The sequence below is a fragment of the Sorex araneus genome, chromosome 3 (assembly GCF_027595985.1).
Source record: "Sorex araneus isolate mSorAra2 chromosome 3, mSorAra2.pri, whole genome shotgun sequence".
NCBI lineage: Eukaryota > Metazoa > Chordata > Mammalia > Eulipotyphla > Soricidae > Sorex > Sorex araneus.
In genome coordinates this window covers 187,099,119-187,116,874 of record NC_073304.1, presented here as the reverse complement: position 1 = coordinate 187,116,874, position 17,756 = coordinate 187,099,119, and the positions used below count along the sequence as shown (strand labels likewise).

General features: G+C 41.0%; 1 protein-coding gene across 1 annotated transcript; it reads left to right on the top strand.

Annotated features, from left to right (window-relative positions):
- Nucleotides 1-276: 276 nt before the first annotated feature.
- SCIMP (SLP adaptor and CSK interacting membrane protein) lies at nucleotides 277-17,207 on the top strand. Its single transcript, XM_055132208.1, has 5 exons — nucleotides 277-316; nucleotides 4,587-4,709; nucleotides 13,693-13,756; nucleotides 16,307-16,380; nucleotides 16,910-17,207. The coding sequence occupies exons 1-5, from the start codon at nucleotides 277-279 to the stop codon at nucleotides 17,116-17,118; spliced, it is 510 nt and encodes a 169-aa protein (XP_054988183.1). The 3' UTR covers nucleotides 17,119-17,207.
- Nucleotides 17,208-17,756: the final 549 nt, after the last annotated feature.

Here is a 17,756-nt window from a genome sequence, read left to right as displayed (position 1 = left end):
ATGCTCAGGGGACCATATGGGATGCTGGGATTTGAACCCAGGTCGGCCGAGTGCAAGGCTAACGCCCTACCCGCTGTGCTATCTCTCCAGCCCCTAAGAGTCAATTTTCCAGATCTCGTTTTTTATTTTTCTTTTTGTTCTTCCTCTATTTTTTCTTTTGTTCATCCTAAAAATGTTATCTATAGCAAAACTTCTGTCATGTGAATTCTGAGAGGTAAGTTCTCCTGGGATGTTGATATATTACTTGCTTAGTAGTAAATACCTAGGGCCAGGGAGATGACTGAGGTGGCAGAACACATGTCTTGTATCTACAAGGGTATGGTTTTGATCTCAAATACTGCATGGTACCCACTAACAGCATAGATGTGAATCCTGGTAGCTTAATAACTGCTGGGAGTAGTAAGGCCCTTGACCCTGGAACCCATACAACAGCAAGAAAAAAATATATGTAAACCCGCAGTACATTTACCAATGTGAATAAATAACAAAAACTTGATGTTAAACAAAAAATTAATTTGCAGAATATTAACTTTTATACTACATCACTAATAGCCAAAGAACATATTTGTTTTGTTTTGGGGCCACATATAGGGATCAAATCAAGATTGATTGCATGTAAGGTAACTGTTTTGATCCCTATGCTGTCTTTCTATCCTCCCAAAGAGCATATTTTATCTAGCCAAACCTTTACGAAAGAAACAAACTTTGAAATTAAAACTCCTAATTATAACTAAAACCCTAATTACATAGAGAAGACACTATGCCGAAAAACACATTCTAAGTAGTAAGCCCAGGTAGAGGTTTTCTGCAATAATAGTGGCTTTAGCAGTAGCCTTTTTTTTTTTTCCTTTTTTTCCATGTAACCTGCTTGAGTCCCTGTTGACATGTTTTTGTATGTTTGTTTTTGTTTTGGGGGTCTCATACAGAGTGCTTTAAAGGGGTATTCTGGGTGGAGTGATGAGGTACTTACGGATTAACATTTGCAGTGCTTGAACAGCCATTTGGTTCTTGGGATCAGAACTGGGACTGTTAAGTGAAGATTTATGGTCCTAACTCATTGATCCATTTTTCCCCCTGCAGGGCAGAGGTTGAAACAAGGGTCTCTTATATGAAAGCATGTACTCTATTGCTAAACTATATCCTTATCCCAGATCTGGCTAATGTTAATCAAAACCATGAATCTAAAATGGTACTACATAGGTGAATTTTCATTGGTTAAGCATATAGCACTGGGGCTGGAGCGATAGCTCAGTGGGTAGGCCATTTGCCAACCCGAGTTCAATTTCCAGCATCCCATGTGGTCCCCTGAGCACTGCCAAGAGTGATTCCTGTGTGCAGAGCCAGGAGTAACCCCTGAGCATCTCGGGCTGTGACCCCAAAAAGAAAAAAAAAAACACAGACCACTAATTTCCATATCACTAGGATAGGCGAGGATGTCTCCCAGACCTAAAAGATAATTTTTACTCTCATATTTATGTGAATTGTCAAAACGACCATTCCATGAAAAAAGGGAGCTTGGCCTCCTCCCAATATCTCCCTGAATTTTTAGAAGCTTTTGAGTCCATTTTGCAATCTGTTTTCACAATCACTTGGAGCCTGCCAGTTATTGTTCCCCTGTTTATCCTATGTCACCCCTGGCTTGAATAATTACTGCAAATGTGTCATTTCTTCCCAATCTGTGTTCACACAGGATTTTGTTGTGAACTTTTATTAAATAAATTATGGTATCAGAAGATTAAAATGTAGCAATATAGAAAACACCTCAAGACTGATACTGGCATGCATTGATCACTTTCCTCTATAAGAATTTTCTGAAATCTTTTTCCTCTTTCCACTCCAAGTTCTGTTGAGATACAATTCACACACAACATTGTGTAAATTTAAAGTTACACTTAATATAAAAATAATTATCACAGAGTTTTATTGACAACTCCTTTACCTGACATGATTTTTTGCCTCTTTTTTTGTAGAGATGTAGGTGAGAGAAGCTAGTTCCTACTACCTGCCCTTTTCCCATTAAAAAGGGCAGGTTCTTCAGGTGACTTGTGAATCATGTTGTGTATCACCTGACTCAAGTGATGTAGATGACTTCGATGAAGTAAAGAGCAAGGCCATAAGAAAAGAAGGCAACTGTCTTCCTGCTCGACCAACCTCAGGCACTTGGGGAAATTCCTGGGAGAGTTAGGACTGGTAAAGTCTGCCATTAGCACCTACATAGTACCAATCCTACATGGTAGCTGTCAAACTGTTTCTAGAGTAAATATAAACTACACATGTAGGAAATGGCCATCACTACCCTATTTCTCAGGGAGCTCAGGCTGGAGTGAGGAATTATTCTTTGAAGGAAAAGAAAAGTTAGTTCTAACTTCTGCCTAGGTTTTCCAGGACTATGTCATTATCTTCACGGTCACTGTCATCACTGTCACTGTCATGCTGTTGCTCATCAATTTGCTTGAGTGGGCACCAGTTACGTCTCCATTGTGAGACTTGTTACTGTTTTTTTTGGCATATTGAATACACCATGGTAGCTTGCCAGGCTCTGAGAGGGGCGGAGGAATCTAATTTGAGTCGGCTGCGTGCAAGGCAAACACCCTACCTGCTGTGCTATCGCTCAAGAGGAGTTAAATAATGAAATAAAATACTTTTGTTAAGGAAATATGAGGGTATAAAGAGATAGATGTGTGTTAGGAGAGAACATTGGCCTCTCCAAGGCAGAAAAAGTTGAGACTATACATCTCACATAGAGATGCGGGTGACCCCAAGATGGAGAATGTATCATAAAGCCAAACAAAAAAATCATACATCTCAAGCAGAGATATTGGTTACCCAAGAGATGGAGAATGCACCATATGCCTTTACAAAGGTGGTTGTATAGTAGGGTTTTCTCTAAGCTGACCCCATCTGGATCAGAGCCTGTTGATAGTATATTGTCAAGGGGCAAGACTCTCACTTTTGGTGGCCTTTTCCAAGTCTCATGACAACCCTCAGATTCTCTTGGAGCTTCCCTCTTTTTGACAAGGGCCATCCTTCTCTGGATAGGGCCTCCTTTTCTCAATCTCCAAAGAGCTCAGTATTTGTATTTCAAAGGGGCCCCTCTTGCCTGCTTCTGGGAAGCTTCAGTATGGTGATTATACATCTCCTTTAAGTTACATCTGGCTTTCATTTTTGCTTTTTTGGCTTTTTGGGTCACACCTGGTGATGCTCAGGGGTACTTCTGGCTCTGTACTCAAGAATTGCTTCTGGCAGTGGTTGGGGGACCATATGGGATGCCAGAGATCAAATCCGGGTCAGCTGCATACAAGGCAAATGCCCTACCTGCTGTACTATCATGCCGGGGCACATCTTGATTTTATTGTTTTCCAAAAAACCCAATGTGGGAGAAACCCTACCTACTTGCCTGCAAAAATAAAAAAATTTAGATTTATTCTCTTACTGCCATTATGTTTTTGTTTTGTTTTGTTTCGTTTTTTTTATGTCTCTCTGGGTCACTCCTAGCAGTGCTAGACTGGAAGTGTTCCAGGGCTAATCTGGAAGTGCTCAGAAGAGGCAGTGCCAGGAATTAAGCCCAGGCTTATGTTTCCATGTTTCCAGTCTTATAAATTATACTTTCTTCTTAATCTCTCCCTCAACTGTCACCCTCATCTAAGACTCTTGCAGAGCCAGTCTTCAGTCCCCACATTACTATTATTTTTTTCTCAAAGACTTTTTAATTTTATATTATTATATTTCACTTTATATTATTATAAAAATAATAGTAACTCAGTCTCCAAGTTACTATTATTTTTTTCTCAAAGACTTTTTTTTTTTTTTGCTTTTTGGGTTACACCCGGTGATGCACAGGGGTTACTCCTGGTCTGCACTCAGGAATTACCCCTGGAGGTGCTCAGGGGACCATATGGGATGCTGGGAATCGAACTCGGGTTGGCTGCGTGCATGCAAGGCAAACGCCCTACCCACTGTGCTATTGCTCCAGTCCCTCAAAGACATTTTTTTTCATTTTGCAATTTGACCTTCTCTTTTCTGGTTATGCCTCACTCCAAACGGCTTATCAGGTTACCTTTTTAATACCCATCTTCAGAATTTCTATCTCCCTTATTGGAAATGAAGTTATGTGGCAGTATGAGAAATAGCTGACAGGCCAGAGAGATAGTATAGGGAATAAGGCACCTTCCTTGCACCCAGCCAACCCCACTTTATTCCCAGCACTTCCAGGAGTGGCCTTAAGCACAGAACCAGGATTGGTCCTTGAACATTTCCGTGTGTGTGGCCCAAAAAGAGGAAAAGAGAAAGAGCTGAGATTATGTCAAATAAAAATGACCAGAAGCCACATAAAAGAATGCTCTACATCAGGGAGATGCAAAACAAAACAATAATACATATCTTATATCTAAGCTTCAGAAACCCCCCATGTGAAACAGTAGATGGTGTCAGTCCCATATACAGATGACATGACACTGGCTGAGGCTCAGGGAAGGTTAGGTGGTTTGCCTGAAGTCTGCTAAATGCTACTTGGCAGGATGTAGCTTTGAACCTATCACCGATTGTGACTGCTTAATCCCCAGCACATGTATCTTTATTTTTCTCAGATTCCACTGCAATGCATCAATTAAGGAGAAATTTCTGGATCATCTTAGCTGTGACCATCATCATTGTCTCCTTGGTCCTAGGCTTCGTCCTGTACTACCTCTGTAGGTGGTTGATTAGAAAAGGTAATTGTCATTTTACCTGGATGTATTGAGGGAAGTGTGGGGTGGTTATCAGTGCTTGAAGGCTTCTTTAGGGTAAGAAGTTTAGTAGCCAAATAGGCAAAATGGGTTCCACATTACACATTTTGGATTTGGTTCCTAGCTCTGCCACTCTTGCGTCTCTTGCTTCATTTTCCCTGCATATATAAAGGAGGAGTGAAAAAACATCTGCTAGGGGTGACCTGGGACAGCCCCGGCAGCTCTCCTCATCAGCCACCCCCAGGTTTCGGGGGTCCGTTCCCAGGCCTCTCACCTAGCTGGGGCAGCCCAGGCCATGGGGCAGACGGAGAAGGAAACGAGGGTCAAGCCGGTTGGTTGATCAGTTGTCGTTTATTCCATTCTCTCCATGCACCTGTTCCAGTCTCTCTGAGCTCCCCATTTCTCCTCTCTCCTCTCTCTCCCCCAGCACTCTTCCTCTCTTGCTCCTCAATCCTCCATCCCGCTCTCTGGATTCACCTCTTACTTCTTCACTAGTATCTTTCCTACTTGTCTCTTTCCACCTTGCCCTCTAGGCTACACACAGTCTGGTAGCTAAATTAACATAAGAAAGCCCTTCCTGAGGGCTGCCAGGTTCAAAGGAAGCACAACCTAGGTGCATTCCAAAGCCCTTCCTGAGGGCCCACAGGCAAAATACCTCTTCAGGTGTTTTTCTCCTTTCCTCAGTCCAAAAACTCATTAACATCTTAATACTAGTTATTTTTTGTATGGACACAGTAAAAGATACATTGAGGCTTGCAGGGCAGCTCTCCTGGCAACATCTTGCAGACTCAAACTACAGTGCTCAGGCCAGATGAATCATTTCTAACCCTAGCAGGCTCTGAATCTAGTTATTACTTTTTGGATCATGACAGTATTTGTCCATGACCAAGCTCTTAACTTATAGTTAAGCATTAGGCACCTTGGCCAGGCCCATCTTGATGCCAGGGTAGCACATAACTCACTGCTTGCCCTGGGTCCATCTCGTCCCTCATCATCGGGACCCTGATTTTGGGGGTGCTAGGAAGTATGGGCAGCTGAGGCTTGGGTCAAGAGAGAACAGATGCCCAGGAGGAAAATATCATATAGAATCAAAGGACTCCCAGGTTACAAAAGCATAGCATTTGCTACAGTCTTCCTGTGCCCATACAAAAGGACATGGCTCTGAATAAACTATGCAAAGGACTCAAGGAGAAGAGAAAAACAATATTTACAAGTCAACAGAACACTAAGAAGAGTGTAAAACTAAGGCTCACCACGGGGCGAGTGCACTCGAGGGCTCTCCGGGCGGCTCTGTCTCACCGCCCACGTTCGGTGCCCTGGAACCGCAGTGTGTGGACTGGATCGGGACGGCCGGTGGTCAAGGAAATGCGAAGGAAGAACGAGGACCATGCTGGTTGCTGATTAGTTACCATTTATTCAATCTTTAATCTTCTATCTCCCGCACTCCCAGCTCCGGCCTCTCTCTGGATCTACCACCGCCTCCTTCTCTAGTCTCTCCTCTCTTGTATCTCTCTCCGAACCCTTTTACTCATCATGGCACTTCCAAAGGGCGCAATACATTGACGTCACCAAAGGCACCAAAAGATGTTACAGGAAGAACATTGAGGCAACATTATTCTCTTGTATCTGCAGGCCATTAATCTAGGCCCCCCGGGAAGAAGATACAAAACCAAAACCGAAGCCTTCCTTGGGCTGAAAGCACTCGGATTTACATCCCAAAGACTAGGCTAGGCCAGAGCCTGGAATCTACAATGTCAAGTCAGGCCTGGCTAGCACCTAAAATCTGCATGTCAAAGACCAGCCAGGCTTCTTGTGAGAAAAGGGTAACTGTCTCTGAAATTATCTCTAGAAGGCAGCTGAAAAGGGGAAATATTCCAACATCTCCCCCCTTTATGTTTAGGACAGATTTTAACCATAAAATAAAATGCTAGGCACAAAAAGTTCAATAACAATAGCAGAACACCTATTCTCTAGGACAGATACTCTTTCAGCAGGACCCATCCAACGATGAAATCCCATGGTTGTGTTTCTCCTCTCCTTGTCCAACAAACATATAAGCATTCATAATATTAATCATTTTGTATGGGCATAGCAAGAGATGCATTAAGCTTTTAGAATTGCTCTCCTGGGGCCATCTCAATCTCAGACTACAGTGCTCAGGCCAGATTAGTCTTTCCTATCCCTAGCAGGGTTCTAGTCTCGTCATTACTTTAAGATCATGACAGCACTTGTCCATGATCAAACTCTTAACTTATAGTTAAGAATGAGGCACTTTGGCCAGGCCCATCTCGATGCCAGGGTAGCACATAACTTACCACTTGCCCTGAGTCCTTGTTGTCCCACGTTGGGACCCTGCCTTTTAGAGGGCTAGGAACTGAGGGCAACCAAGGCTACAGTCAAGAAAGCAGATGCCCGGGAATTAATAATATACAAAGCCAATTAAATCCCAATTGCAAAGGCATATTAATAAATGTCTTTCTTTGTCCATACAAAAAGGACTTGCTCTGAATAAACTATGCAAAGGACTCAAGGAGAAGAGAAAAACATTATTTACAAGTCAACAGAACACTAAGAAAGAAGCTACAAATAAACAAAGAGGAATAGGAGCACTGTAATGGGAGTAACCCAATAAACCTAAACTACCTGAGGCTGTGTTATCCTACAAAGAAGGAAGTTACAAATAAACACAGAGGAAATTTCTGTGTTTAAAAGTTCCCAATAAACCTAAATTACCTGAGGCTATGTTATCCTACAGAGGAGGAGAATTAATTTCCAAGAACTTGTCCAACCCCAAGTCTCTCTTCCTTCTTTCCTTCCTTCCTTCCTTCCTTCCTTCCTTCCTTCCTTCCTTCCTTCCTTCCTTCCTTCCTTCCTTCCTTCCTTCCTTCTCTTCTTTCTATCTGGGCCACAGCCCAGTTGTACTCAGGAATTATTCCTGGCTCTACGCTCAGGGACAACTCTTGGTGGTGCTTGGGGTACCAGTTATCAAACCAGGAACATCTGCATGCAAGCAAGTGCCTTAACCTCTAGATTTCATCCTACTTAGTCATGGAGTATGATCTGTTGGTTGGGTTCTTTTTGCTAGTATTTTGTTGGGGATCTTTGCATCTGTATTCATCAGGGACATCAGCCTATAATTCTCTCTTTTTTTGGTGGTATCTCTGTCTGCTTTTAGTATCAGGGTGATATTTGCCTCATGGAAACTGTTTGGAAGTTTTTCTGTTTTTCAATTTCCTAGAAAAGCTTGACAAGGATTGAAGATAGGTCCTCTTTAAAGGTTTGAAATAATTAACTAGTAAATCTATCTGGGCTAGGGCTTTTGTTTTGGGGAGAATTTTGATTACCATTTCAATTTCCTCAATAGTGATAGTCTGTTCAGGTATTCCAAATCTTCTTGATTCAGCCTTGTGAGGTAATAGGTACCCAAGAATTTATCCATATCTTTCAGGTTCTCTGGTTTTGTGGCATTACCCAATTACCATTAGGTAAGGAGTCAATATCATATATATATATATACATATATATATGAATACATATATATGGTATTGGTAGAACTTTACAAGGAAAAAAACATACAATCCCATCAAAAGAAATGGGGAGAATAAATGAACAGAAACTTCCTTAAAGAAAAAGTACAGGGGCTGGAGAGATAGCACAGCAGGTAGGGTGTTTGCCTTGCACGCGGCCTACCCGGGTTCAAATCCCAACATCTCATATGGTCCCCTGAGCACGGCCAGGGGTAATTCCTGAGTGCAGAGCCAGGAGTAACCCCTGTGCATCGCCAGGTGTGACCCAAAAACCAAAAAAAAAAAAGTACAAATGATCAAAAGGCAAAATGCACATGAAAGAATGCTCTACATTGCTAATCATCAAGGAGATGCAAATCAAAACAACAATGAGATATCATCTCATACCATAGAGACTGGAACACATCAAAAAGAACAAGAACAACCAGTGCTGGCATAGATGTAGGGAGAAAGGGACTCTCACTCATTGTTGGTTCAGCCTATTTGGAAAACAATGGGTATTCCTCAAAAAAATAGAAATTGAACTTCTATATGAGCCAGCAATACCACTTCTGGTAATATACCCCCGGAGTGCAAAAACACACAGCACAAATGACATCTGCACTTCCATGTTCATTGTAGCACTATTCACAATAGCCAGAATCTGGAAACAACCCAAGTGCCTGAGAACAGATGACTGGTTAAAGAAATTATGATACATCTACAGAATGGAATACTACACAGCTGTTTGAAAAAATGAAATAATAAAGTTCGCGTATAAATGGATGGATATGGAGAATATCATGCTAAATGAAAATGAGTCAGAAGGAAAGGGACATCATAGAATGATTGTACTCACTTATGGGATATGAAAATACATGGCATGAGACTAATATTCAAGGTCAGTAGAAATAAGGGACCGGAATGGTCCATGGTTGGAATCCTGCTTCAAGTGCTGAGAGAGAAATCAGTTGGGAAAGAATAGGGACCACTATGACAATGATAATTGGAGATGACACTCTGGATAAAAACTGTATGCTGAAAGTAGGTAAAGGACCATATTAATGCCCCAAAAGAGAGAGAAGGAAAAAGAAGAAAAGTGCCTTCCATAGAGGCATGCTGGGTTGAGGTGGGGGTGGCAGGAGGGATACTAAGGATGTTGGTGGTGGTAAATGTACACTGGTGGAGGGGTGGGTGATGGAACATTGTATGACTGAAACCCAATCATGAACAGCTCTGTAACTGTCTATCTCATGGTGATTCAATTAAAAAATTGTTTTAAAAACATAATAATTTCAATGACCAAAAATTCTCAGAAAGTTATGAGTTTTATGATATTCCTTGAGAGACTTTTTCAAGATGTTGCACTCTTAAGTTTACAGATGTGGAGATAAGTAAGAATACATCTTTAGCAGAATGTGATAGAACATGGAATCTCTTCCTTCAAACAAGGCTGAGGCAAGAACTTCCAGTAATGTATCTCCACCAGAAGTCTGTGGCCTGGGCACCAGAGGAACCAGGGATTGAGGCTTGGATTCTTGAAGACCTTTTTCATATCCTATCATGACCGTGACTTTTAGATTCTCTTGAACCTTCTCCTTTTTAGAGGAGGCTCAACCTTCTCAAAGTGGTGTCTTGTTTTCTCCATCTTCATTGAGCTCAGTATTTGCATGTCAAAAAGATGATGCCTTTGGGCTACTTCAGGCCTGGTGTCTAAGCAATTTCTATTCCATTTTATCGTTTGTTTTATCATTTCCAGGGGCCCCCCTCTATCTATCTATGAAATGAAAGATTTATCTACAAGAAAGAAAATGGTTAGTTAGACTTTGGGAGAAAGATAAACTGATGAAAAACTGTTATATCTTTAGGCTTTGGGGTAAGGACTGCTTCCTTGTCTAATACTGATCATTAGCCCTGTTTCAATCTTAGCAAGATTAATATGTAGATAAGCTGTAACTGTTGGAACAATCAGACATAAAGGTTGATTAAAAAAAGCCTTCTGTAAGCAGCTCTGATAGAGAAGGAATCACCAAGCGAAGGGTGCTCGGCGGGCCCACTAGGGATGGGAGATATGGACTGAAAATAGACTATAGACTGAACATGATGCCTACTTAGTACCTCTGTAGAAAACCACAACACCCAAAAAGAGAGAGCGAACAAATAAGAATGCCCTGCCACAGAGGCAGGGTGGGGTGAAGGGGACAGGATGGGGGTGGTGGGAGGGATGCTGGGACCATTGGTGGTGGAAAATGGGCACTGGTGGAGGGATGGGTACTCGATCATTGTGTGACTGAAACGTAAGCATGAAAACCTGTAAGTCTGTAACTTTGTCTCACAGTGATTCACTAATAAATAAATATATATATATATATATATATATATATTTGGGAAAATTTTTTTTAAAAAGCCTTCTGTAGGGGTTAGAGAAATAATACATTAGGTAATACACTTACCTTGCACCCAGCCAACCGAGTATCACCAGGTGTGACCTAAAAAATGAAACAAAACAAAAATGACTTCTACAAAATTCTATTACACATCCTGAACAGAATATTGACATTTTTTTACCCACTCATTAATTAGCATGCCATAAACAAAAAATTATACATATATAGCATGTCACCATTTATACATTTTACCCATACCTTATCTGATTTCCTACCCACCACATTTCTACAGATATATATATATATATATATATATATAGAGAGAGAGAGAGAGAGAGAGATACTTATAGATATATAGAGTTTGTTTGTTGATTGGTTGTTATGGACCATATCTGGCTGTGTTCAGGGCTAACTCCTGGCTCTGCACTCAGGGATCACTTCTGGCAAGCTCAGGGACCATATGGAATGCCAGGGATCAAACCCAGTAGGCCACATGCAAGGCAAGGGCCCTACCAGTGTACTATTTGTCTGGCCCACATTTGACCAATATTTTTGAGTGCCAGCTACATGGCAGACAGATTACTTGGCAATGATAAAATAAACTACAATCTTCTAAGTCTTGTCCTGATTGGATTAGGGCCAAAATCTATGATCTAACTGAAGGGTTTGTTAGGGAAAGTTTAAGGAATCAAGATTGCAGGCCAACATGGGTGAAAGAGAAATGAGTTTATTTGTACAGACCATGAGTTTGGGTCATCCTGTCAATTCCCCAGGCAAGGGGTCTCCTCTGCTTTTATGTATTCAGTTGTGGTAGCAAGCAAGTAAGTGGGTTTACACAAGCTAATTTGCAGTTAAACTTATCAGGTAATGAAGAACAAAGAGTTTTGCATAAAACTGTTTTGTACTGGCTGTCTCGCTCTGGTGGTTCAGGTCTTTCTTTGCATGCAATACATCACCACCTTACTTTACAACCCCCAGTGCCCATAAGTTTACACCAGTTTTCCTCACAGGTTAATGATGAGAAGTGAATAAGGAGTCAGACATTGTGTGTCTGAAATCCATTGACTAGACAAAACCAGGGGACCACCTATTCACCCACCTTCTCACAGAGTAAAGTCAGCTTTCTTTGACTCACAAATATTGCTTCCTAGAATTTAGCACAATAGTTAGGATGTAGAACCAAGCTAGGTGTTCAGTGACAGATGACTGGATAATGAAAGTGTGCATACATATGCAATGGAATATACAATTGCAAGGAAGGTTGAAATTGTGCAATTTCCTGCAAGTTGGATGGAATAGAAGATCTCATGTTAAGTGAAATCAGAAGGAGGACAAACAATAATCTCACTTATCTGTAGTATATAATCACTGTATCACTGTCATCCTGTTGCTCATCGATTTGCTCCAGCAGGCACCAGTAACGTCTCTGTTGTGAGACTTGCTGTTACTGTTTTTTTTTTGGCGTATCGAATACACCACAGGTAGCTTGCTAGGCTCTGCCGTGTGGGCGAGATACTCTCAGTAGCTTGCCAGGCTGTCCGAGAGGGGTGGAGGAATTGAACCCAGGTCAGCCTTGTGCAAGGTAAATGCCCTACCCACTGTGCTATCGCTCCAGCCCATAGTATATAACAGAATGATTGAATGCAAGGTATTAAAGGAGGTTACCTAGATCAATGTTGACCATAGAGTATAGGAAGGAGAAGACAGGGAAGGAAATTAATCAAGTAAGAGAAGACAGGTGGGAAATAACAAGGGTAGGTGTCAGGGGCCTTGGGCACATCAGTGGGAGGAAGGTGTGGTATAGCTAAGTCCCAGAACCAAAAACATTGAGAGCAGAAGATAGAAAGTATAACAAACTTGCAAGTGTGCCTGTCAAGTAGCAGTTTGGATGAAAAATGTAGGAAAAACCTGGGGTCATTGGTGAAGAAAAGTTGACACTGGTGATGGGACTGGCGCTAGCACATTGTATGTCTGAAATTTAGCTATAAATAATATTGCAAATCAGTGTATTAATAAAATATAGTAAAAAAATTTGCTGGAGCTATAGCACAGCGAGTAGGGCATTTGCCTTGCACAGGGCCAACCCCGGTTCGATTCCTCCATCCCTCTCGGAGAACCCAGAAAGCTACTGAGAGTGTCCTGCCCGCACGGCAGAGCCTGGCAAGCTACCCATGGCATATTTGATATGCCAAAAACAGTAACAACAAGTCTCACAATGGAGACATTACTGGTGCCTGCTTGACGGGACGACAGTGCTACAGTGCTACAGTAAAAAAATGTAAAACAAAAAAATTTCAATTTACCATTTACTAGCTATTTCTCAAGTTTATTTCTTCTTGTTGGTTCTTCCAAATGTGTTGAATCCACCTGCTCTCTGAAGACTTTTAAACTCCAAAATTAGTTTTTGCTCATTCTTCCTAAGTGAATAACCTTATTTTTCCCCAACAAGTTAACCAATTGAAGAACTTGTAGGGGTCAGGACTGGGATGGGTGTAGGGTGTGTGTTTGGTGAGTGAGAGGAAATCAGTTTCAATCTCCATTGAGGTCCTAGATTCACCATCTATTACCACAGTAAACTATTTCAGAGGAAGACAGCCAGAGAAGCAAAATTTCTTTCATTATGGAATTATGGGAGAGAAAAAAGCTTCATAAAGAAAAGAAATTGTGTAACACAAGTTAGGATGTTTGGGCAACTTCGAAGTGGACTGTGAAAAATAAAAGAAATTGTGCATTGGGAGGTGGGTGAGTGACCTCAGAACAAAGAATGCAGGAATTGCCTCTCCAAATTACTGGTATTTTCCAAGACACCAGGGACTTTGTACGCAGATAAGAGCATTGTTAGGGTCTTGTTAAGGAAGGACCAATGGTTTCATTTAAGTCTTATCATGACTTTTGTTCTTTCTGAGACTTCAACTGAGAAGGGTCTAGTCCTTGCATCTGGGTTGATATTCTTAGTCTAGAACTAAGGGCTTGAGGCAAGAACATCTAAGCCTTTCTAGATGTGTGTGAGTGTCTTCCTGAAATTCATTGCCAAAGGATCCCTTATTTGACTGTTTGCTTCCTTTTTTTTTTTAGATAAGAAGTTAGAAATTACCAATAACTTGAAACAAAACCAAAGAGATGAAGAAAAAATGTATGAGTAAGTACAGAAAAAATAGTTATGCATTTTGATCTTAAGAACTGTCTATTCACTTCTAGGTCGGTGCCCATACTACAATGCTAATCTCCCATGGAGTCACTGGTAATGTTTTCCTTACTCTTTAAAGGATGAAGTCTCGTGTGGCCAGAGAGATAATACAGTAGGCAGGATGCTTGGTCTGCATGAGGCCCAACTGGGTTCAATCTTCAGCATCCGGTATGGCCTCCTGAGCCTCTGAATACAGAACCAAGAGTAAGCCTCAAGAAGCTCCAGGTGTGGCCCAGAAATACACACACACATACATACGTATGTGTATTTCTGACATATATGTATATATACATACATATATATAAAACTCTGAGTTGGGGAGGTGGTTATGACTTTGTTTTGGTTTTTGCCCCTGTACCCTCTTACTTGTGCTGGAAATGGTTTTTTGTACTGAAAAGTTCTACATTCTAAGGAGCAGGTCAGTCCTGGGCCCACCAGACATCCCATCACCACCTTTTTCCACCTCTGTAAACCAAACCAACTGTGAATACTCAATGTGCCGTGCTGGGGCAAAGGTCACTGTGCCCCTAGGACATAAAGTTAATGATTGTAATTAATACCTTTTATACCTCTGTGAGCTTCTACTGAAGGGATTTTTGGGTCCTCCTTTCTTTGTAGAAAAAATGAAACAAGATTTTTCCATTAAAAATGCTCTCTCCCTTGGGGTCAGAGTGATAGTACAGTGGGTAGGGTGTTTGCCTTGCATGTGGCCAACTGAGGTTCAATCCCTGGCATCCCATAAGGTCCCCCGATATTCTGCCAGGAATAGTTCCTGAGTGCAGAGCCAGGAGTAACCTCTGAGCATTGCCAGGTGTGTCTCAAAAAGCAAAACAAAACAAAATGCCGCTCTCTCTCTCTCTCTCTCTCTCTCTCTCTCTCTCTCTCTCTCTCTCTCTCTCTCTCTCTGTGACAGATCAAGAGAGAACTTTGTAGGTAATATGATAGCAGATTGGAAGAGGACCAATTCATGTCCTCAAAGCAACCTCTTGCCTGCCTCAAAGCAACCTCTTGCTTGCATATTCACAAGAAGAGGTTTTTATTTATTAGTGAAGCAAGATAGTTTTGTGTTGTTGTTTTGGCTTTTTTTTTTCCACACCCAGAGGTGCTCAGGGCTTATTCTTGGCTCTGTGCTCAGTAATAACTCCATTCAGGGCTCAGGGAACCATATGGGGATCCAAGCTTTGAATCTGGGCAAGGCAAGTGTCCTACCCAATGAAGCAAGATAGGTCTTATTGGATAAAACTTTAGAAAGATGAGAGCAAGGGGCAAGGAAAGGAATATGGGTTCAAGAGAGAATATGACCTTAAATAATCATGCAAACAAAGAAATATAGAAAGATCTGTGTTCAAGAATGTAGACTTGATGGGGCTGGAGCGATAGTACAGCGGATAGGGCATTTACCTTGCACACGGCTGACCCGGGTTCGATTCCCAGCATCCCATATGGTCCCCTGAGCACCACCAGGGGTAATTCCTGAGTGCAGAGCCAGGAGTAACCCCTGTGCATCGCCGGGTGTGACCCAAAAAGAAAAAAAAATGTAGACTTGAAAGAGCAAACCCACACAGGTAAGAGACATAGAGAAAAGCAAGCAAGATACATGTTCGAGGTATAACATGGGCTTGAAAGAACAAGGCAAAAGACAGTTTGAAAGAGAAAGAATAGGTAAGCACAAGTTGCAGAACAGTGGACAGCAGATTAATAGATTTTCTTGTGCAAGTACCTTAACTTCTGCCTATCTCCCATGGTCTCTCTTGTTTTTTGTGTTTTATGTAAGTGTGTACATAGTGTATTCAGTATTCTTTTGTTCAACATATTTTGTAGACTTCATTGTATGTAGGTTGTTCAACCTCATTTTTTTTTGCAGGTACTTCATAGACTCCAGTACATGTCTTTTAATGAACATATGCAAACATTTAGGTAAATGCAGGGTGGAGTTTCTGTCACACAGTATATGTACATTTAACATCAGGAGAAGATATGTTTTGCAAATCAAATACAACTAGCATTTATTCCCTTCCTAATCCCTCTCAAGTGTACGAAATATGTTTCAACACCCTTGCTTCTAATATCCTGGGTTAGAGGAAACAGTTTTTCTTAAGTAATCAGTTACATATGGGAAATAAGAGCTAGGAAAGGAAGAGATTTATTGCAATATTTAGGAAATGGATTTCAAATTTCAACTCGTTCTTTCTTTTTTTATTTTATAATTTAATTAGTGAATCACCATGAGGGTACAGATATAGATTCACACATTTTCGAGCTTGTTTTTCCCTCATACAATGTTCGAAAACACATCCCTCCACCAGTGCCCATTCTCCACCATCAATAAGCCCAGTATCCCTCCTGCCCCCCAATCCCATCTCTCCCCCACCCCACCCTGCCTCTGTGGCAGGGCATTCCCTTTTGTTCAACTCCTTCTTTCTTTGATGTTTTCCTTTAACTTCCTGACAGTAGACGTGGTCAAAACTAAATAACAAATTCACTCTCTTTCCCTCTCTCCAGGAATGTTCATAGTCAACTGTCAGTCCAATTGCCACCATTGCCACCTAGGCGTTTACTTTCTCCTGAAGATGCATGTAAGTATATTTTGTTGACATTCTCACTCAGGGTAGGTTAACAAACTTATCTAGGTATCTTAATTGCTTTAGAAATCTGCCCTAATCCCACCATCAGTGAGACCACAGTGATATTCTTTCTTAGTAAGGGGTGTCATAGATGAACAGTTGTGGACAGTGTAAACCACTTGTGAGGGATGTACCAGAAGAGAAATATAGTTCCATCTCTTCCTTATGAAAATTTGGTTCTGTGGATATAACACTAATAACTTGGAAACTTGCTGTTGTCTTAACTTTTGCTTTATGGCTCTTATAGAAGTACAGTCTAAAATTGAGGGACAGGAGAGTCAAGAGATCTGATAAACTTGTGCTCACTTGGGTGATCCTTAGGCTAGGTAATATCTGTACTTCAGTTTCTTTTGTAAAATGGAGATTTGTAGTAGCGAAAAGATCACCAGAGCTCATGAAAATCATGCTTATTTATCTGGTTAAAAATATGTAAACATATAGGAGCTTTGCATGTCAGGACTCTTTTTTTTTTTAATTCTAGCCCCACAGGAAGCCATGAATCAACTGCCAGCTACATACTCATCTCTAAATAAAGTTAGAAAGAAGAAGAAAGTTTCCATACCCAGCTATTTTGAGCCTGAAGATGATTATGATGATGTTGAAATATCTACAAACATGGCAAACAATCATTCTGAAACAACCATTTCTTCTTTTTCGCAAATTGGAAAGGGTTCACACAACTTATTTTAAAACAATCAAGGGTTGAATCTTAGCAGGTATTCATGTTCTGAAATTTATAAAACTCTGTTGAAATAAGCTCTTCCTGAACTTTAGATGAAGACGATTCACAATCAGATGACAGCATTAAAGAAGGTCACTGATTCAGCCCCAAGACCAAGCGGAATTTGGCCTTTCTGGACTTTTGTCCAGAAAGTTTCCATAAGGAGGACTACAGGGTTTCATAAGACTCACCACCAACCCTGTGTTCATCCACAGCTCTCAGATTCCTTGTTATTTTCAAGAATGACAATATTGAGTAATAAAGTTGCTCATACTCTGAGTTTTAAGAAATAGAAGTTTATTGAAATGTAAGTAGAACAGAAACTGCTTAGCAGGGGAAGAACTTAGTACAGAACCAAGAAAGTATGGCTCCCTTGGTGGGGTCTTGAATAGGTAAAATGGGTCTTTTGTTACTTATTAAGGTTATCAGAAGTTTTGCATTTGTTTCTCAGAGATGTCTTGATAATTTAGAGCTGTTTGTATTGCTATGATGAGATTAATGTATTTTATTACCACATTGTCTGATGAGGACTATTTATGACCTTTTAGATTATGTATTTTACCATATGTCCAAGTATTGCCCAGTTACCTCTTACCCTCTTGTGAGC